Here is a 27340-nt window from a genome sequence, read left to right as displayed (position 1 = left end):
GTCTCCCCTCCTCTTAGGTTGTTACACAGAGATTCCTCTTCCTGTCTTTAAGAGCAGTCTAGAGAGAGGAAAAAGAGACACGGAGAACTCTGCTTTACTCATTTTTCTTGTTGATCAGGTTGGGGAGCCAAAAGATGTCATCCGCAAAGACGTCCGTGCCATCCTGAATCGGATGTGCCTTGTCTACCCAGCCAGCAAAATGTTCCCTTTTATCATGGAAGGCACCAAGTCCAAAAATTCCAAACAGCGTGCAGGTACAATATGCAACATAATTTGGGACGAGAGTTTTTGAGTGCCCTAATTGATCAAGTAACCAGCATTTCTTCAGTACCGACTAAATATTAGACACTGAGTATAAAGATACAAATCAAAAGCAGCCTTCAGAGGAAGAGCCATAGTTGATCCAAAATAAGGTGACACATGACAAAGTCACACATCTTTTCACATAAACTAGGAGACTGTGGATGAGTTAACATTGCATGGACTTAGGGTGTCAGGAGATACGAAAGCTACTCAGTAAATAAACCCCTGGTGTCCAGGGGCTAACTGCCTCATAGCCTTCCTATTGGGAACCCCTAGTGCCTTATAGGAATGTTACCTCTTAGAGAGCCTGGCAGAGGTAAAGTCATTTAGGGCTTCAGTATGTCCAAGGGGAGAATCTGCCCAGCAAAGACAGGGCACTGTCCAAGGATCTCTTAGTCACATCTTGTGAGTCCAACCTTCTAGAGTGACATGCTGGGTTTTCTCTTTGGTTTCCTTAGAGTGCCTGGAAGAGCTAGGTTGTCTGGTTGAGTCCTATGGCATGAATGTTTGCCAGCCCACCCCAGGAAAAGCCTTAAAGGAGATGGCTATCCATATCGGAGATCGGGATAACACTGTTCGCAATGCTGCCCTCAATACCATTGTCACAGTGTACAATGTGCATGGAGATCAAGTATTCAAACTCATTGGAAATGTGAGTGGCTTTTTTCTTGGACATAATCTGATTGTTGTTAGGCTAGTGTGGACATGCAATCCCTGAGCAGCTTAAGCTTTTTCTCAGTCCTTAAATGTTTCATAGATCACCCCCTTAAGGATTAGGAAATTGAGAGACCTTATACCAGACCATAAGTTGTGTAGTAGAGGGAGTTTTCGAGCCTATTTCTCAGCATTCACTTGGATCAGTTCACTGACATGACTGGACCTCACTTCCACCTAACAATATGGAAACACTTTAGGTTAATCATTGTTAGACTTTAAAAGGATTGTAGAATAGGTGGAGAGAAAGAGGGTGATTAGTGGGGAGGAATAGTCATTTTGGCAATTTTTTGCACCTTTTATTGGTGGATCTCCATTGATGGTGCTTCTCCTTTGAAATCTTATTCTACTATATCATGCCACCTAGTGACACTAGTTAGGCACTTATTAGTAGTGATTAAAGAGATTCAGCTTTCCGTGCATTGACCCAGAAGTTTTCACCTGTATATACAGCTAATTCTTGATTAACATAAGTGATGGTTCCTCAGACTTCTCCAAGACCAGGGAGTCAAATTTGTGTAATTTGAATGTATATAAAGCAAGTACTGTCCATATGTGAGTGTGAATGTCATTTCTGTCTTGTGTTCTTAATCTGTAGTCTTTAGATTCTAGTAGGAATCAATATTCACTCAAGTCATGAAATGCAAAGGTTTTTAATCCAACTTTGCTCTGTCACACAGCTCTCAGAAAAGGACATGAGCATGCTTGAGGAGAGGATTAAGAGGGCTGCAAAGAGACCGACATCTGCCCCCATGAAGCAGGTGGAAGAGAGACCTCAGCGAGCACAAAGCTTGAATTCTAATGCCAGTATGCTACGCAAGGGGCCTAGCGAGGATGTGTCCTCTAGATTAAAGTACGTATAAGGAAAGGGCCAGCTGAGGGCTTCTGGGTGGTCTCTGCCCTCGTGCTCAGAGCTTGTCCTGTGATAGATCTTAAGTTCCCATAACCATTGTCTTGCATGATAGTGTCTGGGCAGATATCATATAACAATGTTTGATCCTTCCGTCTTCATTGTCTTTGTCATTGTCTCAAAACCTCTTCTAAATGGTATTGTGCCTTCTTTCACTGCTTCTCCGTGGACAGAATTATGTATCGCACTTACAGGATGTAAGTACTGCCTGCTCACTCCTTGTCAGCAGGGCTCTTAGATCTTTGTAACTTCTGACTTGGATTCATCCCCTCTGCAGGGCGACTGACTTAAGAGATTATACCCAGGGTGGTGGGAGTGTCTATAAGTATGGATAGAGTTGAGTCCACTTCCTCCTCCACAGGCATCTATAGCCTTACCATTAATAAATGTGGTGATTTTTAGCTACTCTGCACGTGATCCAGAACTTGCTCAGTGACTCAGAAAACTTTGTTCTGAAGAAATGGGGTATACTGCTGGAGGTCATGCCACAGGGATAGTGTGGATTCTTGTGAATTATTGAAGTTTCAGCATCAATAAGGCAAATGAACTGGGATCCATTCCCTGCCACAAATATTCCCCTGAAAAGCAGTAACTACATATCTGGGGACTATATCTGAGCACTGCCTGAACTAATCATCCTAATCTAGTAATTGGTGGCAGGAGGGGTTGGGGGGAGCCATCTCTTTGACCTTTTATGCTTTAGTCATAGAGAGGTGGACTCTGAGCCAGTTTGTGCTGCCATATATGTACATATTCAAAGTCTTGGTTCTTCTCTACTTGGAATGGCAGAAAAGTTGCTAATGCAAATTAATTAATTAATAGCTGCCCTTCCTGAATATCCATGAGTCAGGGCAGCTACTAGTTTTAAGAGCCTTTATCAAGGACTCCAGCCCATCAGGGGGTTTGAGCGAAACCAGAAGTTAAACATTTGCCTGGAAGCTTTTTGGCCCCTGGGAGCCTATTCATGCCACACAGTGAGGAAATCCTACAGTCTTGCAGTAAACTTATTTTTGCTCCCTTTAGCCAAGCACGAAGTTTAAGTGGGCACTCGGAGACAGCCCATACAGTGCCCCGTGAATTCCAGCTGGACCTAGATGAAATAGAAAATGATAATGGCACTGTCCGATGTGAGATGCCAGCTCTGGTCCAACACAAATTGGATGACATTTTTGAGCCAGTTCTTATCCCTGAACCCAAGTAAGTCCAAATTCTATTCTCCAAAAAATTCCAATTCTACATCACCCTCGGTGGTGTGAGGTATGAGGTGGGGGAAAAGCCTCCTCTGGCAAAATGAGACAGAAGCTGCTTATGGCTATTTGGCCTGTTAGCAAGACTTGGGCCTAAGAGAAAGTGACATTTTCCAGCTTACTTTTGGTGCCTGCCTTGGAAGATTTAACTTTTCCCCCTTTCCCTGCTGCCGCCTAGGATTCGGGCTGTTTCCCCCCATTTCGATGACATGCACAGTAATACAGCATCCACAATCAACTTCATTATCTCTCAAGTTGCCAGTGGTGACATCAACACCAGCGTCCAGGCCCTAACCCAGGTAAAAGGGAGACCATTACCTATAAAAATTGGAGTGATAGCAAATGACTGCGAGAGTGATGAGTTGCACATTAGTGTGGCCATAGCATCAGGTGATGCAGGCTATACTCAGTAGTAAACTGGTGACAAAGCCATGTGCACAGGGGCCATCTGACTCGCAGTCTTTGTAGGGAACAGTGCTACCTTTATGCAATTTCTTGTTTGAAGGTAGCGGAGGACTTCATTGAAAATTGCAGAAGACCTCTTCCCATTTGGGAACCTATAACTATTGTTCATCTAGACCCTGATGTGTTTTTTGTTTGTTTGTTTGTTTTTTAATCCTAGGAGCAGCTAGATGACTTGGTGGATAGAGCCAGGGATCCTAGGTTCAAATCTGACCACAAATACTTGCTATATGTATGACCCTGGGCGAGTGACTTAACCCCAGTTGTCTAGCCCTTAATATTCCTCTGCCTTGTGTAAAAATAATTATGGGCAAGCACAAAATCTAAGGACAAAGACTATGAAAATAAAGGTTCAAAATGGATTCCCGATACTTTTGATAGATGTTATTCAAAAGTATCTTCAGTGGTAAAGTGAAGTGAAGTTCAAAGATGAACTTCCCTTCAGGGCCAGGTGCAAGGAACGCTATAGAGACTCTTATTTAAGAAAAATAAACTACTTATTTAAAATATATATAAGGGTAAAAGGATTTCTAATTATAAGGGATTTTAACTCCACCCAAATAAACTCCCAGATTCCGCAAGGAACCGCTTCTCCAGTGGTTCACAGGCTACGCTAATTCTTCCTGATATAACTGACAAAATTTTATACTATTCTAACTAAAACTACCACTATAATTCTTAACTTCGCGTTTATAAAGATAACCAGGGCTAGCATCAGGTTAGGACTCTGAGTCCTAACAGACTCAGAGTCCAAACCAGAGACCAGGTTTTTTGGTCTTTTTGGAGTTTAATCAATCTATACACAGTAACAGTTTCCTAAATTGTAAAAGAAAACACTCCACTTCTTTGAGTCTTTCACTCAGACAGAGATAGAGACAAAGATGTTACTTTCTCCAGCTCTGCGAGAGAAAGAACCTGTGTGTGGCTCTCTGAACTGCCAGAAGCCAACTCTCAGAATGCCATACCCAGAGCATGTAACTGTCATAGAAAAAACGGTTATAACTGCCAACAGTTGAAATGAACACTCTCAGCTCTATTTGAAACTCCAGTTTTTCCTTAATCCAGCTTTTCTACTTCTTATCTCTAAACTAATAAAATAATACTTATTTTCTAATATCATCCTTATACTTGGAACTAGTTGATCCTTAGTATGTATTCAAGATGGAAAGCAAGAGTTTAGAAAAAAAAATTCTAGAGTTGTCCAGTGGAGAAAAGCAGAAAGTTCACATTTTCCTGTTCCTGTTTTGACTGATTTTAAAAGGGTAGGCCTGTAGGAGTCATCATCTTGGTTAATGCCAAGTAGTCCATATCTTAGGAGAATATCATTTGAATAGCATGTCTTTGGATTTTGTCTTTAGATTGATGAGGTCCTGAGACAGGAAGACAAATCAGAAGCAATGTCTGGCCACATTGACCAGTTCCTGATCGCCACCTTCATGCAGCTAAGACTTATCTACAACACACATATGGCAGATGAGAAACTCGATAAGGATGAGATCATCAAGCTATATAGCTGTATCATTGGCAACATGATTTCAGTAAGGGTCTAACAACCCCAGGGGAGGACTGTGTCATCTTTCCCTTTTTCCGTACTCTTTGGTTTTCTCACTGTATCCAATGGGATTTGGTAGAACTTCAGACATTGTGCTTCTTGGGCCATAATTCTGGTTATTGGGAAGTAAAATGAGCTTCATAAAAATCTGGAATTGCTGTACCTAATGTCCTTTAAGTACCTAGGAGTGCTTTTCTCACATAGATGTGCATGGACAGTCAAATATTTATGTAATATTTAATATCTGTCAAACATATCATGTTTCTTCTTTATTCGTTGAACAATTTCTGTCGCTTTCTCCTTCTCTACATAACTTGGGACTAAAGTCTGAACTTTCCTTCTTTTATGAATGGATAGCTCTTTCAGATTGAAAACCTTGCCCGAGAGGCCTCCACAGGCGTACTGAAGGACCTGATGCATGGACTCATTACCTTGATGCTGGATTCTCGGATTGAAGATCTTGAGGAAGGACAACAGGTCTTCCGTTCTGTCAACCTCTTGGTAGTAAAGGTCCTAGAGAAGTCAGACCAAACCAATATCCTAAGGTAGGACCTAACTCTCAGGGAAAGACCTCTGTGGAAAGTATAAGCCACTGGGTCTACTTGGGTTTGCCTAACAAGTTGAACTGCCCTCCTTTTGCTTACAAAAGTAATGGGTAATGAATAAAATTACCTGTCACTTTTGCTGACTGCTAATGATAGCTCAGTAGGTTGGTTCACACATAACCCAGCTACTTTGGGAATGGACTGTGTGGTTAGTTGAAAGCACCTTCCTTCGTGCCAAGCACAGGTGGTCCCTGCTCTCCAGGAGCTTCTGCACTAATTGGGGAAAACAGTACATGATCAGTTCATGGGCAGGGGCAAGAAGATCTTAGTGTACAGCTTTGGAGTCCTGAGCAAGTCCCAGGGGTACTGTGATGACAGTGATGTGGGATTGCAGGGTAGATATAGTACAGTCTAGATAGAGGATCTTAGGAGTCAGTGGCAGGTAGGCAGAATGGCCTAATGGTCCTCTATCCATCTCATCAGATTCTGACCCAATGATTAGTTAAACAGTCCAGATCAGGGCATAGGTCAGTGATGGGCAACCTTTTGAGCTTAGTATGTCAAAATTCACCAAAAAAACAGAGCATAACTCAGGTGGTGTGTCACTTTGAGAAAAAAACCATAATTTTGCAATATTTATAGTTTTAACAAAAATGTATAATTGTAATATATAACTATTTAATAAACCAAAATAGATAAATTAACAAAGGTAGAATTGTTATCTATAGTGCACAGTATCTACACTACAGTAAATATTTCATCCTCATCACGCAGCCCCATATTTCTCTGTATGTGGCCACATGTGGCTGCGTGTCATCAGCGTGTCATAGGTTTGCCATCACCAGCATAGGCCATCCCTGAAAGAGTTGATCTTTGCCCTTTAGCTATCCTAGATGGGGTCTGGGAAGAGGAGAAGGGGAGAAGTCATTGACCCTGTGAAGCTTCCCTGTAAACCAGGCATGCTGGTGGAGAGTCCATTGGCCTTTGTTCTCTTAATTCTCTTTGACAGTAATGCCTGATCAGCAGGCTTATCATTTCCTAGATTGGTAAAAGGGCCCAGCCCTCAGCAGCCATGACTCTGGATGTGGTGGTGTCTGATTGGAGATTTAGGCTGTTTGGCTGCAGATCTGTTTGTTTTTCAAATGCTGTTCCTTTTTCTTCTCCTTAGTGCCCTGCTGGTTCTGCTCCAGGACAGCCTTCTAGCAACAGCTGGCTCTCCCAAGTTCTCTGAACTTGTCATGAAGGTAAAGTCAAAAATTAGGCTGTTTCTGTTCAAAAGTGCTCTCACTTTGTCAAAGTGTCAAGAAGCAGGAGATGGGGAAGAGAAAGGGAATAAGTGGGTCTCTATAGCACCTACCCACACAGTACTGCCAGGCAGTTGCCAAGCACTTTTTACAGATATTATTTGATCTTCACAACAACCCTGGGAGGTAGATGCCTTTATGATCCCCTTTTTACAATTAGAGAAACTGAGAAAGGGAGATTAAGTGATTTGCCCAGGATCAGATAGCTAGGAAGTATCTAAAGCTAGATTGATCTGTAATATTCTCTGTACCCCTTCACTGCCAACAATGGCACTAAGATGGAACTTAGACCATAAGAACTATTGTCAAATTAAACTAGTGTTCATTGTCTTGAGATATAGTGGCTTTCCCATATCTTCCCCACCCTAATTTAGTTCTTAAGAATAACTGAAAGATATCTCTCTTATGCAGAGAGAGCTTTAAAAGAACTACTTTTTAAGTCTTATTGATATACCCTCCTGACTCTCCTACCCAACAGCACTTCTCTTGTAATGAAAACGTTTTTTAAACCAACATCACGTGGACATGGTTGGGGATGTGGACACTAAATGACCACACCAATGTAACTATCAATAATATGTAAATAAGTCTTGACTGATCACACATGTTAAAACCAGTGGAAATGCGCGTTGGATATGGAGGGGGTGAGGGAGGTGAAGGGGAAAGTAAAAACAAGAATCATGTAACCATGGAAAATGTTTCTAAACAAATAAAATATTAAAAAAAAAAAAAAAAAAAAAAAAAGAACTACACCACCCCCTGAAAAAAACCAACCAACATCACATTAGCAGAACTCCTACCACCTTGGCTGCATCTGACAGCATGTATGATATAATATTCCTTTGGTCACCTAGTTCCCCAAATGGAGGGCTCCATTGTACTTTGTACTCTTCTCCCACACCAAACCTGACCATTACAATAATACAGGGCCTTCCTCTGTGCTTTCATTCCTTCCTCACTGATAAAGTTTGGCTCTGTCCTTGAGTTCGAATATCTGTATCAAACACTGGACATGATTTCTTGCCTAACAGAGATGCTTCTCTTAGTGAGAGACCACCTGATCCTCCTCTGGAACACCTGTAGCATTGACTTGGTGGACCCTTCAGGTTAGAGCTCTTGAGCATCTCTAAATGTGATCCTGCTTTCTAGTCCTAGGGGTTTTGAGAAACCCTCAAGGTAGGCCTTGTGAACTCATCAGCCCAAGACCCAAAGTGATCCATGGCTCTTGGAGGAGAGTCCTGGGTTTGACTCAGCTTAGCCCCTGATGCCTTTGTGTGGCTTTGGGCAAGTCATTCAACTTCTCTGAACTTCCATTTACTTGTGTGCCAAGTGATCCCTGCACACGTTCACTGTAGGGCACATAGGAAGAGAGTTTCTAAACTGGGAAGCGCTGTGTCTAGCCCTGGAGTGAGGAGTGAGACAATACTTTCATACCTTGGCCTTGAGACCTTGGATCATTGGTGCTGGGAGAAGTACTGGGAGTTGCCTTTAATCCCAGACCTCCTCACCTGGTTTGTGGTTTCTGATTTTGGTTGGTCTTTCCTTGGTTTCTGACAGTGTCTCTGGAGGATGGTTCGGCTTCTCCCTGATACTATAAACAGCATCAATCTGGACAGGATTCTCCTGGACATCCATACCTTCATGAAAGTATTCCCCAAGGAGAAACTGAAGCAATGTAAAAGTGAATTCCCCATTCGGACCCTGAAAACTCTACTGCACACCCTCTGCAAGCTGAAGGGGCCCAAGATCCTGGACCACCTAACAATGATTGACAACAAAAATGAGTCTGAGCTGGAAGCTCACCTGTGTAGGATGATGAAGCATAGTCTGGACCAGACGGGAAGCAAGGCTGACAAAGAGACAGAGAAGGGAGCATCTCGGATAGTGAGTGATGGAGTATGGGAAATGGTGGTCGGGATCAATCTGGTCTGGGGAGGGAGAAAGAGGTGGTTATTGAGTGTTTGCTATGAGCTAAACATTGGGGATACAAAGAGAAAGTAAAGCATCCCCTTAGGCAGAGCCCTCATTCTAGTGTGGTAAAGCACATCAAGGAGATTTCATTAAGATCTTTTTGCATCTTCTTTAATGTTGTTTCCATGAGTAAGACCATGTTGGTTTCTGATGCTGAACTATTGGACAGTACCAAGGACCTTGATGTCAAGAGCTTTCCTTTCTGCATTATCCAGGATTGTGGCTATTAAGGAGGCAAGGGAAGTTAGTAGGGCCACTGGTGGGGAGTGTGGAAAGGGTTGATGTTCCCTGGGCTCTTTGGCTCAGGACACTAGACCATCTTCATCAGAGGATATGGTACATATGCTGCCTTATGCTGCTTTCTGTTTCACAAAATGCGTTGCTGTTCCAGTGCTGCTGGCTTGCCTGCCCTACCAGTGGCAGCAGATGGTAGGCATAGTGGGTTCCTTTTCTGTAGAATTTTGTGGAAGCCAAGTTTCTTATACATCTAAATCCATTGAAGTCTTTATATTTATGGGCCAAGGTCACATGTAAATGTTTTTCTTAGACCTCAGGAGAAAATTCAGTATCTTCTCCTAGGCTTTAAGACCCTCAAATAAATATGATGGTCATTATTGTGTTTTGGAGAAATGGGCCTAAAGTATCTTCATCTGAAAATTAGTTGACTGGCCCTTGCCTGAGGAAATGGAAACATGGGCATCTCTGAGGTATAAGTGGTCCTAACACAGGATCTGGATTGGCTTGGCCTATTGTCAACAGTCTCTATGCCCATCATAGATGTTGGCCCTTTATAATTCATGTACAAAAGCAGCAACTAGGTGGCACAATGGATAGAGCACTGGGATTGGAACTGGAAAACTCACCTTCCGGAGTTTTTTCAAATCCTGCCTCAGATAGACTTCATAGCTATGTGATCCTGGGAAAATTACTTCACCTTGTTTATCTCAGTTGCCTCATCTGTAAAATGAGTTGAAGAAGGAAATGGCAGGTTGTGCTTTGTCAAGAAAACCTTATTAAATGGGGACACAACTCAACAACACAAAACCAGAGGGTCATTGGGAACTTTGCTCTTCATAACTTTGCTTCTTGTCCTTAAACTCTTTAGGATGAAAAGTCATCAAAGGCCAAAGTGAATGACTTCTTAGCTGAAATCTTTAAAAAGATTGGATCCAAAGAGAACACAAAGGAGGTAAGAGAGAGGAAGTAGTTGAGATTGGAATCCTCTTAAAGGGAATAAAACTCTGCTCTGCTACTAATAATGTCCTTATACTCTTGTTCTCTTTTTAATTCTCTAGGGCCTAGCAGAACTATACGAATATAAGAAGAAATACTCTGATGCCGATATCGAACCCTTCCTGAAAAACTCCTCTCAGTTCTTCCAGAGCTATGTAGAACGAGGCCTTCGGGTGATAGAAATGGAGAGGGAGGGAAAAGGACGTATTCCCTCTTCAACAGGTAGAATTTCTTCCAAGCATGAGGCAAATATAGCTCCTCGTGCCTGGAATTTGTAGGCACCAATTATATTGTCATTGTCTCCACAAAGGGGAAGAATGTATGGGATTTATTGCTTGTGGGGATCAGGAAAAGAGGGATAAATGAAGTAAGGGATAAAAAAAACTTTGGGGTGTATTTTTGTTTGTTTTCATCCAGAGAAAGTATGAGCTAGGGGGCAGCTGGGTAGCTCAGTGGATTGAGAGCCAGGCCTAGAGATGGGAGGTCCTAGGTTCAAATCTGGCCTCAGACACTTTCTAGATTTGTGACCCTGGGCAAGTCACTTAACTCCCATTGCCTAGCCCTTACTACTCCTCTGCCTTGGAACCAATACATATTATTGATTCTAAGACAGTAGGTAAGGGTTTAAAAAAAAAAAAAAGTATGAGCTAGTGGGAGAACTCAACTCTAAATCCTGTGGAATTAGATTCATTTAATTTAACAAACATCTGAATGCCTCCTGTGCACAAAATATTGGGCTAACTTGATTTTCATTTAAAAGTGAAATTCCATAAAAATTGTCCCATAGAGTTATACATTATTCATTGACCCCTCAGGATTTGTTCTCAGAGAACGGAGTCAAGGAACAGTTCGAGGAAGACTTGAGTTGCCCTCCCCATTATCAATTTTAAATGTTAGCAACACGATCCCCAAGCATAATACAGAATTGTCAGACCCAAGTTTATCTCAAGTGTGCTCAAAGCTTCATTTCTATGCTGCCTTTTGGAATATAGAATTTTGAGAAGTTTACTCTCCCTTATGCAGGTAGGACTGCCTTTCAGGTAGGGTCCCCTTACAGGCATTGTCTGTATTTGTTATTCAGATTGTAAGGGGTAAAAATTATGGTTGGGCTGAATATTTAAGAGTAATGGACTCCAGGGATTGATTATTCAATTCCAAATGAAAGACTCAAGTCAGAATGTCTTTTATGGTAGTTTATTTACAAATAGGAAGAGTGAAAGTAAGGAAGATTTGAGAGAGAGACAGAGACTAGTACTTCCAGAAAAGCCAGGGAAAAAGGGAGTTAGCCTTTTCACTCACCCATGTGGCAGTCCAAAAGGAAGCAGTCTGAGGTCTCAAGCCCGAGCTCCTCCAAGGCCAAGTTCAAAGGGCAAAATCCCCTTCACAAGAAGTTACCATCATATTTAAAAGACAGTTCTTTGTGCCACTTCCTGTATCCACCCTCCAGTTCTACATGGACAAATGATAGCTTTTGTTCTGGACTTCCCAGGGGGCAGTCAGTTGTTTTGATTCGTCACTTGCTAGCATACATGGGTCATAGACCTCCTTCCCCGCCACTTAATCCTTAAGCATGGTGGGGTGTATACATTCCTGGTGGCCAAAGTCTAAAGGAAAAAAAATAAAAACTTGACCTGAGCTCTGGGGATGATGTGGTACATGGAATTTGGGAGTTATCCCCAAATAAGAATATATCTGAAACAAAACTGAATCATTAAAATGACTTCCCCTGTCTGAATCAATACATACAGGCAGGCCAAAATGAGGAATAATTTCTTTTAAAAAAGCACCTTGCCAAAAATAAAAAAATAAAAGCACTTTGCCAACAAAAGCTGCTGTGGCTTGGGCAATAGGAAATGCTTCCAGCCATCTAGTCAGTTGATCCACTATGACTAGACAAAATTTATAATGTCCAGCCTTTGGCATTGTTATGAAATCAATTTGCAGGTACTCAAAAGGTGTGTAAGCCAGAGGTAGCCCATCAAAAGCTTTGCCATGAAAGGTGTGTTGGTTATATGCTTGGCAGATAGGGCAAGACTGCACACACTTTAGCAGCTATAGTAGTAATACCAGGAGCTATTCATACTCTTTTAACAGAATCCATGATTCCCTGGGTACCAAAGTGATCATTTTTATGAATACTTTGGCAAATTTGTTGATAGAAACTTATGGGGAGCAGGGGTTTTCCTTCAGATGACACCCATGCCCCATTTATGTTTTGCTTTAAATTTCTGCTTCCATTTTTCCACTTCCTTTTTATTATAGGAAGGTGATGAATTTATCATCAGTGGTTGTTAATGTTAAAATTAATTCAAGCCCTTCTATGGCCGCTAGCTTTGCAGCCTGGTCATTTCCTCTAGTGACAGGGTTGGTGCCACCTGTATGGGCAGAGCATTGAACTACAGTTAAGACTTCTGGTAGCTGGAGAGCAGAAAGAACTTCATTAATAATTTTTGCATTAGCTATAGATTTTCCAGCCGGGGTTAAAAATCCTCTCTGAAGCCATAACATACCCACTGAATGACAAATTCCAAATGTATATCTAGAATCTGTATAAATTGTTGCCTTTTTTATCTTTGGCAATTATACAGGCATGTTTTAGGGCTGTATTTGAGAGCAGTGAAGCTGACCACACAGTGGCAAATTCTGTGACTACAACATCTCCAGTGTAGTGTATGCCATCCCTCATAAAAGAAGAACCATTAGTAAATAAAGACTAGATCTGGATTGTCTAAGGGAGTGTCCAGGAGATTATCTTGAGACTTTTCAGCCATGGACAGTAATGTTTCACAATTATGTAATGGTTCTCCTGAAACTGGTAAATCAGGAAGCAAGGTGGCAGGATTAAGAGTTGTATTTTTATTTTTTAATATGGTTATTTCATACCTTGTAATTCTTTGGTTAGAAAATGCCCATGTTCTGTGCCTTAGGAACAATGCTTCTATTTCATGTGGGCACATAATTGTTAATGGGCATCCCAATATTAGATCAACAGTTTTTGTTCCTAATAAAGCTATGGTAGCTACAGCTCTAAGACATGATGGTGCTCCTAAAGCTACTGGGTCCAGCTGTGCCAAATAATTAGCAACTGGGCGCTGGGAAGGTCCCAAAGTTTGAGTTAAAAACACCTGAAGCTACCTCTCTCCACTTATGTACATACAAAGTAAATGGCTTGTTTGAATCTGGGATGCCTAGAGCAGGGGCAGACAGGATTGCCTGTTTTAGATTTGATAGAGCTGACAGGTGTTCTGGCTCTAATTTAAGTGGTTCAGGGACTGAATCTCTTGATAGTGCTGTAAGGGGCTTAGTAATTTCCCCATAGCAAGGGATCCATTGTCTACAAAACCCTGTTGCTTCTAAAATAGCTCTTAACTGTTTCTTAGTGGTAGGAGTGCTCAATTTTTGAACATTTTCAATGCAGTTAAGAAAAATAGAACGGGCACCAGCAGTTAAAATGAACCCTAAATAGTCCACTTTAGGGAGATACCACTGAACCTTTGCCTTTGAGGTCTTGTGGCCTCTTTTATGTAATTCTAAAAGATGTTTACTATCTTCTTGACATGCTGTGGCATTTGGTGAGGTCAAGAGCAAATCATCCACATATTTAATTAACTTACTGTTTTAAATTTTATTTTATCTGTGTCTTGGCTCAAGAGGGTAGGGCTTTCCATGTACCACTGAGGTAGACGGGCCCAAGTCCATTGGCAACCTTTCCTGGTAAAGGCAAATATATTCTGGAATCCTCATGAATAGGAATTGAAAAAAAGGCTGAGCACAAGCACACTACTGTAAAGTAAGTGGCTGTACTGGGAATAGAGGAAATTATTGTTTGGATTTGAAACCACAGGGTGTGTTTTTATGACATAATTACTTAAAGCCCTTAAATCTTAGAAAAATTGATATTGGGCTTTTCCATATGGACCTGTTTTTGACTTTTTAACAGGTAAAATAGGCATATTATATTCTGATTTGCATGGAATTATTATTCCTTGTTCAATTAATGAATTTATTACTGGGATGATTCTTTCAGTTGCTTCTTTTGATAGGGGATACTGAGGAATGGAGGGAGCTGGACCTCCTTTTATTTTGATTTGAACAGGAACAATTGATTTAAGTAGGCCAACATCAGAAGATGATGTGGCCCAGAGAGACTTGGGAGATATCAGCTGGGATTTCAAAGGTGGGAGGCTCTTTCACCTCCTGGCTCTCTGAGAGAAGTACAGGAAGCAAATTTAAAAGTTCCTCAGGGGGGCAGCTGGGTAGCTCAGTGGATTGAGAGCCAGGCCTAGAGACAGGAGGTCCTAGGTTCAAAGCCGGCCTCAGACACTTCCCAGCCGTGTGACCCTGGGCAAGTCATTTGACCTCCATTGCCTACCCTTACCACTCTTCCACCTATAAGTCAATACACAGAAGTTAAGGGTTTAAAATAAAATAAAATAAATAAATAAGCAAATAAATGAATGAATGAATGAATGAATGAATGAATGAATGAATGAATAAAAGTTCCTCAGGTAATTCTAATGACATAGACCTGTCTGGAGCACAAATTATTGTCACTTTAAATTTACATAATAGATCCCTTCCTAGCAAATTTGTGGGGGATCCAGGCATTAAAAGAAAAGAATTTTCTACAGTTAGGTGCCCATGCAAACCATGCAAGGAGAAAGTTTTGGGACCTTTTGAGGTGTTCCTGATACCCCTAATACATATTTAGAGAGCCAATAGAGTTAAAAGTTTTCATCTGGTTTACTCACCAGGACTGATCTAGATACTCCAGTGTCTAATAAACAATTATATTATGAATTTCCCACTTTTAGGGTAACATGAGGTTCCTTAATGATTGATTTGTGGATTCATGCAAAGGGGCTATGGTCTCTCTCTGATTTTTCAGTTTTTCTTTTAGCATTTTATTTTCTTTACAGCCTCCACTGATTCACTGTTTTCCTCATGTTTTTGTGAACATCCCTTAAAAACATAGACTGCTAACACTCCTCGATTCCCCAAGATCCATAAAGTCCCAGTTTGGGCAGCTAGTTTTAAAGTAATCTTTGCCCACTGTACCACCATTCTTAACAAATTGTCTACATATTTGTCTAATAGTCTCTTTTCTGGACAAACCAAAGTCCATATATGTGTTTCCCATCTCAATAAGTCTGTCCATAAACTGAGAGGGAGTTTCATCGATTTCTTATACGATCCTTTTGAATTTTGACCATGAATCAGGTCTATCAGAGCAAGCTCTCATAGCTGTCAATAATGCTTCTCTGGCCTGGTATAGTTTTGTGTAATCTGCTTCAATATTGAAGTTCCAATTTGGATTTTCAGTTGGCCAATGAATTACTCTCCTATCTTGCCTCTGATTGACAAGAGGGATGATTTTATTTTTCTCTCTGTCAGAAACATTTCTAATAGATTTTGAACATCCATCCAATTGGGGTCAAAAGTTTTTTATACTTTTCCAATTTTTTTTACAATTAAAATCCATTCTTCCTTGAAAGATGGGATATCTTCTTTGAATCTATTTAAGTCTTGACAGTTAAAGGGTAAATAGTGTTTTATAGACGCCAAATCCCCGTTTTTATTGAAGGTAGGTACTTTTCCCTTAAGGGGAATACACTTTTAGCTGAATTATTTTATGTTCCTGCCTCTAGGCTCCTTGTTTGGTTTCCAATGGGGCAGGTAAGGGGAGGGGGAGGAGTAGGTAAGCTGAGGGGAAAGGATTGTGGGCAGGGAGGGTCAGAAGGATGAGAGTTAGGAGTAGGATGGAAAATGAAGTGGGGAAGGGGCTGGGGCAAAATAGGAAGAATAGGAGGTATCAGGCACTGGGGAAGGAATGAATTGGGGAGCAGCTAGGGAAACAGCAGGGATAGGGAGAGGAAAGGGTTGTGTAGGGGGAGGGGTTGGACCAGCAGCAGGGACTGGGGGAGGGATAAGTTGAGTAGGAGGAGGAGTAGAATTTTGTAGGACAGGGTGGGACAGGGATTCTGATAATGAGGAGATAGGAAGAGATAAATCTCTCTTACTCTGGGGTTTTTTTAAAGTCCTTTTCAGTACATCTCCCCATAACTCTCCTTTATATTTTCCAGTTGGCTTGAGTTATACTGGAGGTGAGCTTTTAGCTCTACAATTTGTTGAATAGTAGAAAAGCCAGTTGGTTGGGTTGGACAGGAAATGCATTGTGCATGAAGAAGCAGAGATGAATCTCTTATTTGCATCTCTAGTATACTTAGGGTATTTATCAAGTCTCTATGGAGAGAGGAAGAGATAAAACTCTCCACATCCAACTATCACAATCACACCCAGGAACAGTGCAGAATATATCCATTGTATTATGTTCTCTAGGCTTATGAGCCAATTTAAATAGATAAGGAACAATGTTTGTTTAAATTTGGTTATGCTGTTGAAAACTGAATTAAGTATCTAGATTAGATACTTGGTGGTATAGGGAATTTTAGATAGTCAAGGAATGAATGTTAGGACCAGAAGCTCAGGTTTGGGAAGGTCAACAGGATAAAGCTTACTAGATACCCAAATGATATTAAACAGGTTTATTTAATTAAGGGAAGGAAGAGAAGGGAATTGGGATGATCTAACTAATATAAATTAACCTCCCCACCAAATATAGTTGTTATATTCTGCCAGTTAGTATCTGCACTATCAATTACCTCTTGACCTAAAAATCTCAGTTCCTACAATAAATACCCTTCACTAACCAAATTTTCCCTTTAGAAGAACAGAGGTGGTAAGATTTGAAGGAAAGCAGGAACAGGACTAAAGGGAAAAGGGTCTCACTGACAGATGTCTGTCCGTATAACAAGCAGATCTTTTGGATTCTCTATCAGTCAGCAGCAACAAGATACACACAGAAACACAGGAACAAGTAGTTTGATCCAAAGGACAGCGACAGGAGAGGGAGAAATGTCAAATTCACTAGGTCCACCCCAAGAGTTCAGACACACTCAACTTCCTTCTTTAACGGTCTCTCAGAGGAAGTCCCATAACTTCCCTAGAATTCTGGAACCTTCCTGCCTTTGCTTTGGCAGCAGCTCCTACTCTAGCTCTTTTCCTTCCCCCCCCCCCTTTGCACAAAGCCAAAATAGTGTTGAAAACAATATTTTGGTATTTGTACACAACAAACATATCTCACCTAAACTAAATCTTACCCATAATAATAAACATTCTGCACTCACCTATCTTATCCTTTCTAATACTACCTTACTCTCTCAGGGATTCAAATCAAGGAAAGTTAAAAGGAAATTTATACAATGAACAACGTTACAAAGTTCAAAGTACAAAACAAACATGTGCAAAAGCAAAAAATATCAAAATAGAAATACAAACACAAAACTTCACGTGAAACATTAAAATTATAAAATACTACTCTTATAAACTAATTCAGAAAAATGTTATTATTATTGTAATATATAAATAGAAAATTTTGAAAAAGTACAATTAACACAAGTTTTTGCATAAATTTTTACAAAAAAAGTTAAAACAATTCAATCAAACTTACTTATGCAAAATATATTCAAAAGTAGATGAAAATTTAACACAATCTTAGTCTAAATTAAAACCTTATTCCTATTACACAAAACTGAAGTTTTACATAGAACTGTATCTAACTATCCTATGTAAAAAACTTAATCAGTATCAGATTTTAACTACATACATAATTTTTATATATACAGATGATACATACCTTATACACACAATATATACATGTATGCTATCCATATATGTATACCCAATATTTACACGTTACATATATATAATATACATACTCATACTCTTAATACAATTTTTCAACCCTAACTATAATACATGCTATTTACATATATGTACATATCTATTTACATATTTGTGTGATATATGTTATCTCAAATTCTGTTACCACTGTACCACCAGTACATTGAACTCCATTACACAAATATGAAGAACCATCAGTGAATAAATACCAAGTCTGAATTTTCAATAGGAGTGTCTTTCAAATCCATCCTAGGCATATCCACTAGATCTACTACTTCCACACAATCATGTTATGGTTCGCTGTTCTTTGGTAGATCAGGAAGAAGCATAACTGGAATTAATACATTACACCTCTTTAACTGGATATTCTCACTACCCAGGAAAAGAATTTCATACTTAGAAATTCTTTGACTGAATAAGCTTGAGTACAAAATTTTCTCATTAGTGCTTCTATATGATGTGAATAGTATACAGTCAATGGACACAGCAGCAGCAGGAGCTACCCCCCTTAGACAAGGTATGATACCTGCAGCTATTGGATCAAGCTGACAACTGTAATGTCCAGTAGGACAATAACTTTGTCACAAAGTCTGTGTTAGTACCCCAGAAGCAATTCCCTTGATCTCATTAACAAACAATTGAAATAGCTTAGAATAGGTTGGGATACCCAAAGCTGGAGCAGATAAAATGACTTCTTTAAGCTTAGTGAAGGCTTACAGATGTTCAGGCTTAAGTTTCAGAGGTTCAGGTTCTGTGTGCCTGGTTAAATCTGTAAGACATTTTGTTATTTCACTATAACCAGGTATCCACTATCTACAGAACCCAGTTGTTAAAAGAACAGCTCTGAGCTGCTTTTTGGTCTTTGGAGCACTCAGTTTTTGTATATCAGCTATTCTTTTTTGTGTAATACTTCTTGAACCCTCAGATAACACAAAACCTAGATATTGCACTCAAGGCAAAACCCATTGTAATTTTGCCTTGGAGATCTTATGCCCACGCTTATACATTTCCTATCCCTAAGACACACTTTTGCATTTGGGGACACAAGAAGAATATATTCCACAAAAATGCACCAACTTATTCTTCTTGAATTTTATTCTTTTAAGATCTCTATTTAAAATTTGTGAAAATTGGATTGGTGAATCTGTGAACCCTTGAGGTAGATGAGTCCAGGTCCATGTGTCTTTTCCCATTTAAAAGCAAAGATCTTTTGAGAATCCTCATAAATATAGGTTTGGGGGGGGGGGGGGAAGCTGAGCATAAGTCTACCACAGTGAAATATCTTGCCTGGCTTGGAATGGAAGAAATTATAGCAGCTGGACTTGGTACAACAGGATGAGTTTTGATTACATAATCATTAACGGCTCTTAAATCCTGAATAAAATAAAATACAGGTCTGCCATTCTCATCCAACTTTGGCTTTTTAATAGGAAGAATCAGTGTATTAAATTCTGAGAATCAAGGTATGATAATCTCTTGTTGGATTAGGGATTCTATGATTGATCTAATTCCCTCAATTGCTTCTGTAGTCAAGGGATATTGAGGTACACAAGGAACTGGTCTTCCCTTAGTCCTCACCCTGACTGGAGCTGCTAATTTCAATAAAACCTACATTTGTAAAAGACTTTGACCAAAGATCCTTAGGAATATCCTCAGGTATTGGATAAACTGAACCTAAGTCACCCTCTGTACTCATTGAATCTAAGAAAAGCAAGGAAGAGGCTTTCAGAGATTCTTCTGGTAGATATAATGAAACATCACCAATTTGAGTATGTTGGATCATCACCCTCAATTTACACAATAAATCTCTACCCAACAGATTCATTGGGCATTCTGGCATGTTCCACAGATAATAATAAGTAATCATTTTAGGTTGTAATTTGGCTTCTCTGAGGTTTTCCAGTAGCACCTATTACTTCCATTGTTCTAACAGCTCTACATTTTTCAGGAAAACTTTGCAAAACTGACTTACCCATTCCTGTGTTAACCAGAAGATCACAAATCTGGTCTGTACCAGACACATGTGGTTCTGTACCATTTGGTGGTTGGAATGTCTCCAGCACAGGAGCTAACACAGTAACAGTAAAAATCTCAATCATTTCCTGGCCATCCAAACACATCTGCTTGACTTGCATGATATTCCCAGGATTTTACATCTTTATCACCTTCATCAGATTTTTCACTACTCTCATTCGTCCCTTTAACCTCTATCTTAGTATCATTGTTCTCATTTACAATCACATTTACCTTATCCATTCTACATCATTCTTTTCCATTATTACAAAATCATTAGAATTTTCAACTATTTTTACATCACAATTTTCTTTTTCCTCACATTTATTAACATTACATTTTCATTTCTTTCTTTTATATTATTTACAGGTTCATTAACTTTGTCCTCATTACTCTCACTATCATTAATCTGAAATCCATTTTCTATTGATTCACCAAATACTTGAGAACCCCGGGTACACTTTCATAATGAACATGCCTCTTTGTTCTGATTACCCTTCTCACCACTCACTATTTGACTATATTTCAGTCTTCTCCTGATCTCACCCACTCCTGCATTGTATTAAGATCAGGTGCCTGGACTCCTTGGCAACAAGTGTTAGGACAATTATTTACATTATTCTGCCTTTGATAAGTATTGCTATTATTATTTTGTCTCCATCCATTATTATATCTATTTTATCCATTGCTTCTATTTAGTTGTCTGGAGAATTGTCCCCTAAAATGACAATCTCTCCCAATGTGTACAATTCTATTGCAGAGTCGACATCTCTGATCTCCAGATCTCCTTTCCCTAGGAACATACTGATTCCTAGGTTGCACCGATCTTAAGCCCTATCACTTCCGTAAATTCTGGAACCTTCCTGCCTCTGCTTTGGCAGCAGTTCCTGCTCCTACTCTTTTCCTTATAACAAAACCCAGTTATTTACTAAGCTGTTCAATGGTTCTGTGGAGTTTAAAATTAATATACAAGAACTAAGCATTATATTTTATGAATCTTTATTAATAATAAACTAACAAAAAAACTAAAAATGTACTAACCCAGCTCACTCGCAAGAGCAAAAAAGGAAGAATGAGGCAGAGCCTCAGAATTTATACAATAACATGACCTCGCAAACATAGACAAAAGGAAAAACATTCTAGCTGATACAGAAAGGAAGTTTGGGTAATGTAGTTTTATGGATTCAAGATATTTCTAACTATAGTTCTAACCACATTTTTTAAAAAGTTAATTGTTAAATTGCTTGTAATTTTACTTTTTGTCTGTAGATGGCATGAGCTAGGATTTTTCCTTGGCTAGGTGTTGGGGTGTGGTCCTTTTGTTAGAGGAACCTTAATCCAATTAAGTTTCTGGGGTGAGTGCCTATGGAAAAAACAAAGCCTTTAGCCTGAGGCTGAGTTGCAGCAAGTAGTTTAATTTAATGGTTTGATAGAGTTTTTCTCTCCTTCCCCTGCAGGCTAAAACCGCTAAAACCATATTCTTCCCTCTTTGGGCAAAAAACACCATTTTTTTTTCTAGCTGGCCTCCCCATGTTTTTACTTTTTACTCAAATTTTTAAAACTACAGACATGTGGGTCTTGGAAAAAAGAAAAGCAGACTTCCAGGATTGGAACAAAACTCAAATTTTATTAATTTCAGCTTAATAATCACTCTCCCCAATAAAACCCAATTAAGCTAAGCTCAGTAGCTTTCTTCAGTTTTTTAGGAGGTTTTTGGCTGTGAGATGGAATTCTGTTTTGAGTGTGGAGCAGGATTGCTTCCCCTCTGAGAAGGAGTGGAAGCATTTCCCCAGGTGTGGCCCTCACAGCTAGTTTTTTGTTGTTGTTGTTGGGGTTTTTTGTTTGTTCTTTTTTGAGAAACAAAGCAGCCTGCTTGAGGTAGCTGAAAGATAGAATCCCCACCCAGGTGAAAACCTGAGGGTCTGCTAATTGGGTTGTTTGTTCCCTGAGTTGAAGTAGGGGTTAGAAACAGAGCCTCCCCAGCTGAGGCCTCAGGGCCCTGGCTCTAAGATTTAAAAAGGCTGCTAAGATTTAAAACGCTGTGTTCTATTTAATTTTAAGGAGAAAAAAGAAGAAGAAATGTTTGAAGTCACTTTGTCTGGTAGCTTTGAATCATAAACCCAAAACAAGCTATTAAAAAGCTTATTTGGGGATAGTAACAAAAGTCAAGGAAAAGTCGAGAAAATTTAGATAGATTGAGGGTACTAGTCACAACTGATGTGGTCATCTACTTGTAAGGGGTAAAAATTATGGTTGGACTGAATATTTAAGAGTAATGGTCACCGGAAATTGATTACTCAATTCCAAATGAAAGACTCAAGTCAGAATGACTTTTATGATAGTTTATTTACAAATAGGAAGGGTGAAAGTAAGGAAGATTTGAGAGAGAGAGAGAGAGAGAATTACTCCAGCCTGGTACAAAGGTCCGAACCAGGTAGGGCTTCAGAGGCGCCAGCAAAGGGGGGCAAAGAGGTTAATTAAACAAGGCTTCTAGCCATGAGGCCTCCTTCAAGACAAGAGGCCTCTTCGGAGGCTAATGCCTCCAGAAAAGCCAAGGAAAGGGAGTCAGCCTTTTACTCACCCATGTGGCAGTCCAAAAGGAAGCAGTCTGAGGTCTCAAGCCCGAGCTCTTCCAAGGCCAAGTTCAAAGAGCAAAATCCCCTTCACAGGAAGTTACCATCATATTTAAAAGACAATTCTTTGCATCACTTCTGTGTCAACCCTCCAGTTCTTCGTGGACAAATAGAAGCCTTAACCCCGCTCTGGACTGCCCAGGGGGCAGTCAGTTATTTTGACTTGTCCTCCCTAGCACACCTGGGTCATAGACCACCCCACCATTTAAAGCCACTTAATCCTTAAGCAGGGTGGGGTGTATACATTCCTGATGGCTAAAATCTAAAGAATAAATAGGGGAGAGGTAATTCCATCTTCACAAGATATTCATCAAACATTTCTGCTCTTCTCCCCAAAGTTCCCCTCAGAATGGACCCTTCTCTTGGGATTTTGGGTCTGTGTTATAATTTTCAATGCAAATTCCTCTTAATTTCTCAGTTTTCCAAACCATCTCTATTTCTCCAAATACCTAAGGTTCTGCCCCAATCCTGAAAGTCCTATCATTAATATAATCGCAAGAACTTTGACAGGCCGAAATATCTATGTTCTTTGCATGGATTGGTCTTCGTTAACAACCAAAGCTTATTCCTGAGGTCTTGTCGCTAGAACATTACTACAGTGCCTAACCTAAGGCTCCAGGTTTTAGGAGTAAAAGATGTCCTTTCCAGAAGTGAGTCTTTGAGAATTCTCTTTAAGTTGCGTGGACCATCTTTTTCTGTCCTGACTCCATGCATGTGCCTTTGCGGCCTTTGCAGCCTGGGGAACTAGATAAGCCTCCCTGTGGGGATCTGAAGGACAGGCTGTTCATGAACTGGCTTGAGGGTGCTCACAAGGAGGTGGATTGTCTGACTGTTGTATCTCGGGCTTCCTCCCCCTTTAGGGATTTCTCCTCAGATGGAGGTCTCGTGTGTCCCTACTCCTACAAGCACAGTGTCCTCTGTGGGAAACACAAACGGGGAAGAGGTGGGACCCTCTGTCTACCTGGAAAGGCTGAAGATCCTGCGGCAGCGCTGTGGGCTAGAGAATACCAAGGTAAAAGCGGCTTTTTGGTTGCGCTGGAGGGGCAGGTAGGAGGTGCTATAATGCACAGAGTGTCAGGCCTGGAGTCAGGAAGACTCATCTTTGTAAATTCAAATCTGGCCTCAGACACTTACTAGCTGGGTGACCCTGGGCAAGTCCCTTACTCCACTGTTGGGCTCAGTTTCTTCATCTGTCAGATGAGCTGGAGAAGGAAATGGCAAACTGCCCTAGTGTCTCTTCCAAGAACACCCCAAATGGGGTGTCAAGGGGTCCGGCATGACCAAAACGGCCAAACAACAACCACAATTGGACTGGGATGGGGTATCCATCCTTGCCACATCGTGCAGGTTGTTGCTGAGAATCTGTATGTTCTTCTCCCATTAGCAAGACGACAGGCCCTCGCTGACCTTGCTCTCCAAACCGGCGGTGCCCGCAGTGGCCTCTTCTACGGACATGCTCCATAGTAAGCTCTCTCAGCTCCGGGAATCCCGGGAACAGCACCAGCACCTCGACCTGGATTCCAACCAGATGCACTCGGCCGCCACCTCCTCGTCGTCCTCGTCCTCCACAGCTGCTAACATTGATGACTTGAAAAAAAGACTGGAGAGAATAAAGAGCAGTCGCAAATGAAGGCCTCCCGCGCTCCCCGGCTTTGGTTTACTCCACTAGAAGTCTTCATAGTTCCAAGCAGCCTTGCCCAAGCCTAGGCCATACAGACTGGTTTGATGTACAAAACTGCGGATCTTGGGGGAGGATCGCGTCGCCGTGGCACAAGTCTCTCTGTACATACTCTGCTTCTGTCCGTGAGCGTCCTGCCCATAGAAGACGTCTGTGTATTAGTTTAGTGTACAGACTTGTAAACAGCCCCCTTCGCTCCGCTCAGACCGTGTCCTCATCTCTTTTTTTAATTGCTCTGATTTGTAAAGTTGACTCTCTCTTTCCTAGCTCTTGACTATTAGAAACTCTTTAGCGGTTTTCCTTTGAGTTTGTGAGCTCTCCTCTGTAACCCTAAAGGGTCGGTCTATTCTGTATGGACGCATGGCATGATAAAGCTAATTTAAGTGTCTTTTGTAAATAAAGTTTGCATTAACTCTAACTGTCTACCAAGAACCAACCCCGCAGTTGGAAAGGTGGAGCTCCCCGTCACCTGGAAGAGCCGGGGCTTAGCCAGCCTGAGGTCGACGGGCCGCTTCCTCCCTGGCTCCCGGACACAGGACGCACGCCCAGGCGCCCTGACTCCTGAAGGGGCCGGGAAGCTCCCTCCCCTCTGCTAGGGGCTGCTCCTCGCTCCCGCGCCGGCTTTCCAGGGGCTGCTCGCACGGATGGAGTTCATCGGGAGCTCCCGGCTCTGGCCCCGGTTCACCTTATCTGCAGATGATGGATCCTCTGGTGACTTCGGCTCCGTGCGTGTCCTTGGGCGTCCCACTACCTAGCCATCTGCCCCTAGTCCCGGGACAGTGCCAGGGTGCCATCAGGAGAAATGGCGGTTCTCAGGATCCTTTAGGTGTCACCCAGAGGGTGCACCCCAAGAACCTCGGCGCAGCCTTGGAAGCGGCTCTTTAGGGATCTTGGTCACCTCGCCTCACGCTGCCTGGGGGCCAGCAGGCAGGAGGATGGCCTCCGCCCGGGGAGGCTACTGTCCATGGAAGCCGTCAGTTCTTATCTAAGGAGTGTTGTAAGCCCTCCCCAGCACTGAAATCAGAATAAATGAGACTGAAGACCGGTTCAAAAGCAGCTGATGCATGTGTTCTTGGTTTAGTGAGAGGAGATGCCTGTGACATGAGGATCCGAGCGATAGTCCAGGGTCTGACGTAGGCTGGGGGCTCCCACCACTGGACCTTCCAGCCCTGAGCAGCCATCCTTACCTCACGGGGCTTCGCGTCTCCTTTTTGTCAGCTACCCTGTCGTGCTCTGTGTGCTCAGCAGCCCAGTTAGCTGAGTTGCTGGTTTTTCAGTGGGAGCCCCCGTTTGGGGCAGAAGTAGAATTGGACACTCGAACGGGCCACACGCTGGTCCTCAGCCCTGGCTGAGAACCAGGCACGGAGGGAGCTGGCCCTGGTGGGGGGCTCGGATCAAGTGAAGGAAGGCCCCCCCAGACTTCCCAACCTCATCTGACATTCATAGGGGCACCCCCACTTCCCGGGAGGCAGGCAATTCCTCTGCCTACTCTCTGGGTCCCCTGGCTTGCAGGGGGCCATCACGTCAGAGCTGGGGCTTCTTGATACAGGGCTGCTTCTGGAGGATCAAAGGGACCCAGACAACTTCCTGGGTTCAAATCCCACTTTGATGCTACTCTTAAACCTGGGCAAGTTGAGTCCTTTGGCTGCCTCCATTTCTTGTAAAATGTGACTTAAAAGGTTAGGCTAGGCCGTGACACTGTGACATCCCATTTCTTTAGCTCAGGGCTATCTGATAAAGTCAGAGTCAAAGGTTGAAAGAATACTGTGCCTGATTCTTTCTCTTTTTGTAAAAAATCTCTTACCGCCCATCTTAGAATCAACATTTAGTCCTAGATCCAAGGCAGAAGAGCAGCAAGGATAAGGCAGTGGGGTTAAAGGACTTGCAGCTAGAAAGTATCTTGAGGTCAGATTTGAACCCAGGACCTCCTGCCTCTATGTCTGGCCTTCAATCCACGGAGCCACCTAACACCCCACCCCCCCAACTCATCTCTTTTTAACCTAACTTGTGGGAAGGGACAGGAAACCAAGTCCTCATTCAGGGATCTGACATTATAAATCCGTTTTTCAGTCCTTTCCAACCTTGGTAACCCCATTTGGGATTTTCCTGGCAAAGACTGGAATTGAGGGGACTCCCAGTCCCCAGCTCTATCTGCCCCCTGGGCCAAGTTTCTCAACAATTAGCCCCCAGGTGGAGGGGAGAGAGGCTGCCTTGGGAGATGGTGTCTTCCCAGGCAGGACAGCTCTTCTGCTGGGCCCCTTTCAACAACTATCCATGGAAACAAGGCCCTTCAGCCTCCAGCCTCAAGCCCTCCTGCAGGGTGGACAGAGAGGGCTGTCCCTGTGGTCAGATATGGGAGTGGTTAGACTTGTGTGGCCCTTGAAGGTCCAGGAGCAGCAACAAGGCAAACTTGGGTTTGAGGTGGGGAAAAGCCCAAGACCTGCAGCCAACGCTAGGAGCTGGCATGGGCACCAGCCACGGTGCTAAGTGCTTTATAGGATCTCAGTAGAGCCTCAACAGCCTGAGGGCGTGGAGGGCCCTCACTGACCCCATTGAAGAAACACAGAAGCTGTATTTCCCCGCTCCAGTTGCAGCCTCCCCCCCAGACACTGGTGATGGGTCCCCATTTGGTACCAGCGTTTGTCAAGAGGGTTCATAAAACAGGAATGAGGATGTCTGGGGGTGGGGGAGGGCCTCCATCCTCTCTGCCTATCCGTAGTCCACGCCAGCAATCCAGCCACCCAGGGTCGTTCTTGTACAGGACATGGGGAGGAATGGGACTGGAAGGATTTCTCTTGGGGCAAATTGAAGATCATTGAGGCTGGCAGGGAAGGTGATTTGTCCAGGGTCACACAGCTAGTCTGAGGCTGGATTGGAACTCCAGTCTTCCTAACTCCAGACCCCATCTGGCATAAATGCTACAATTCACATAAACATTTTAAAGATTTAGCAATTAAAATTTTTAAATATTTCATTGTGATCACTATGAATTTTGTAAAAACTCATTGGCTGCTCCTCAGGGCCTTTGCGAA

The 27340-nt window shown here is 42.0% G+C and overlaps 1 protein-coding gene and 1 non-coding gene across 2 annotated transcripts in view; both read left to right on the top strand.

Moving 5' to 3' along the window:
- Positions 1-25364, top strand: part of CKAP5 (cytoskeleton associated protein 5) — an 80826-nt gene extending 55462 nt beyond the window's left edge. Inside the window, exons 31-43 of the mRNA XM_044681475.1 lie at positions 119-254; positions 762-955; positions 1698-1870; positions 2951-3124; positions 3353-3473; positions 4995-5174; positions 5546-5733; positions 6902-6977; positions 8595-8921; positions 10114-10197; positions 10304-10463; positions 23491-23642; positions 24015-25364. Coding sequence (XP_044537410.1) covers positions 119-254; positions 762-955; positions 1698-1870; positions 2951-3124; positions 3353-3473; positions 4995-5174; positions 5546-5733; positions 6902-6977; positions 8595-8921; positions 10114-10197; positions 10304-10463; positions 23491-23642; positions 24015-24260 — 2211 coding nt within the window. The 3' untranslated portion in view covers positions 24261-25364. The remainder of the gene's footprint in view (positions 1-118; positions 255-761; positions 956-1697; positions 1871-2950; positions 3125-3352; positions 3474-4994; positions 5175-5545; positions 5734-6901; positions 6978-8594; positions 8922-10113; positions 10198-10303; positions 10464-23490; positions 23643-24014) is intronic.
- LOC123253177 lies at positions 3522-3632 on the top strand. Its single transcript, XR_006506564.1, has one exon. It is a non-coding gene; the product is annotated as a small nucleolar RNA SNORD67 (small nucleolar RNA).
- Positions 25365-27340: the final 1976 nt, after the last annotated feature.

The sequence above is a fragment of the Gracilinanus agilis genome, chromosome 6 (assembly GCF_016433145.1).
Source record: "Gracilinanus agilis isolate LMUSP501 chromosome 6, AgileGrace, whole genome shotgun sequence".
NCBI lineage: Eukaryota > Metazoa > Chordata > Mammalia > Didelphimorphia > Didelphidae > Gracilinanus > Gracilinanus agilis.
Note: the sequence above shows the minus strand (reverse complement) of the source record. Positions and strands in the feature narration are given on the sequence as shown.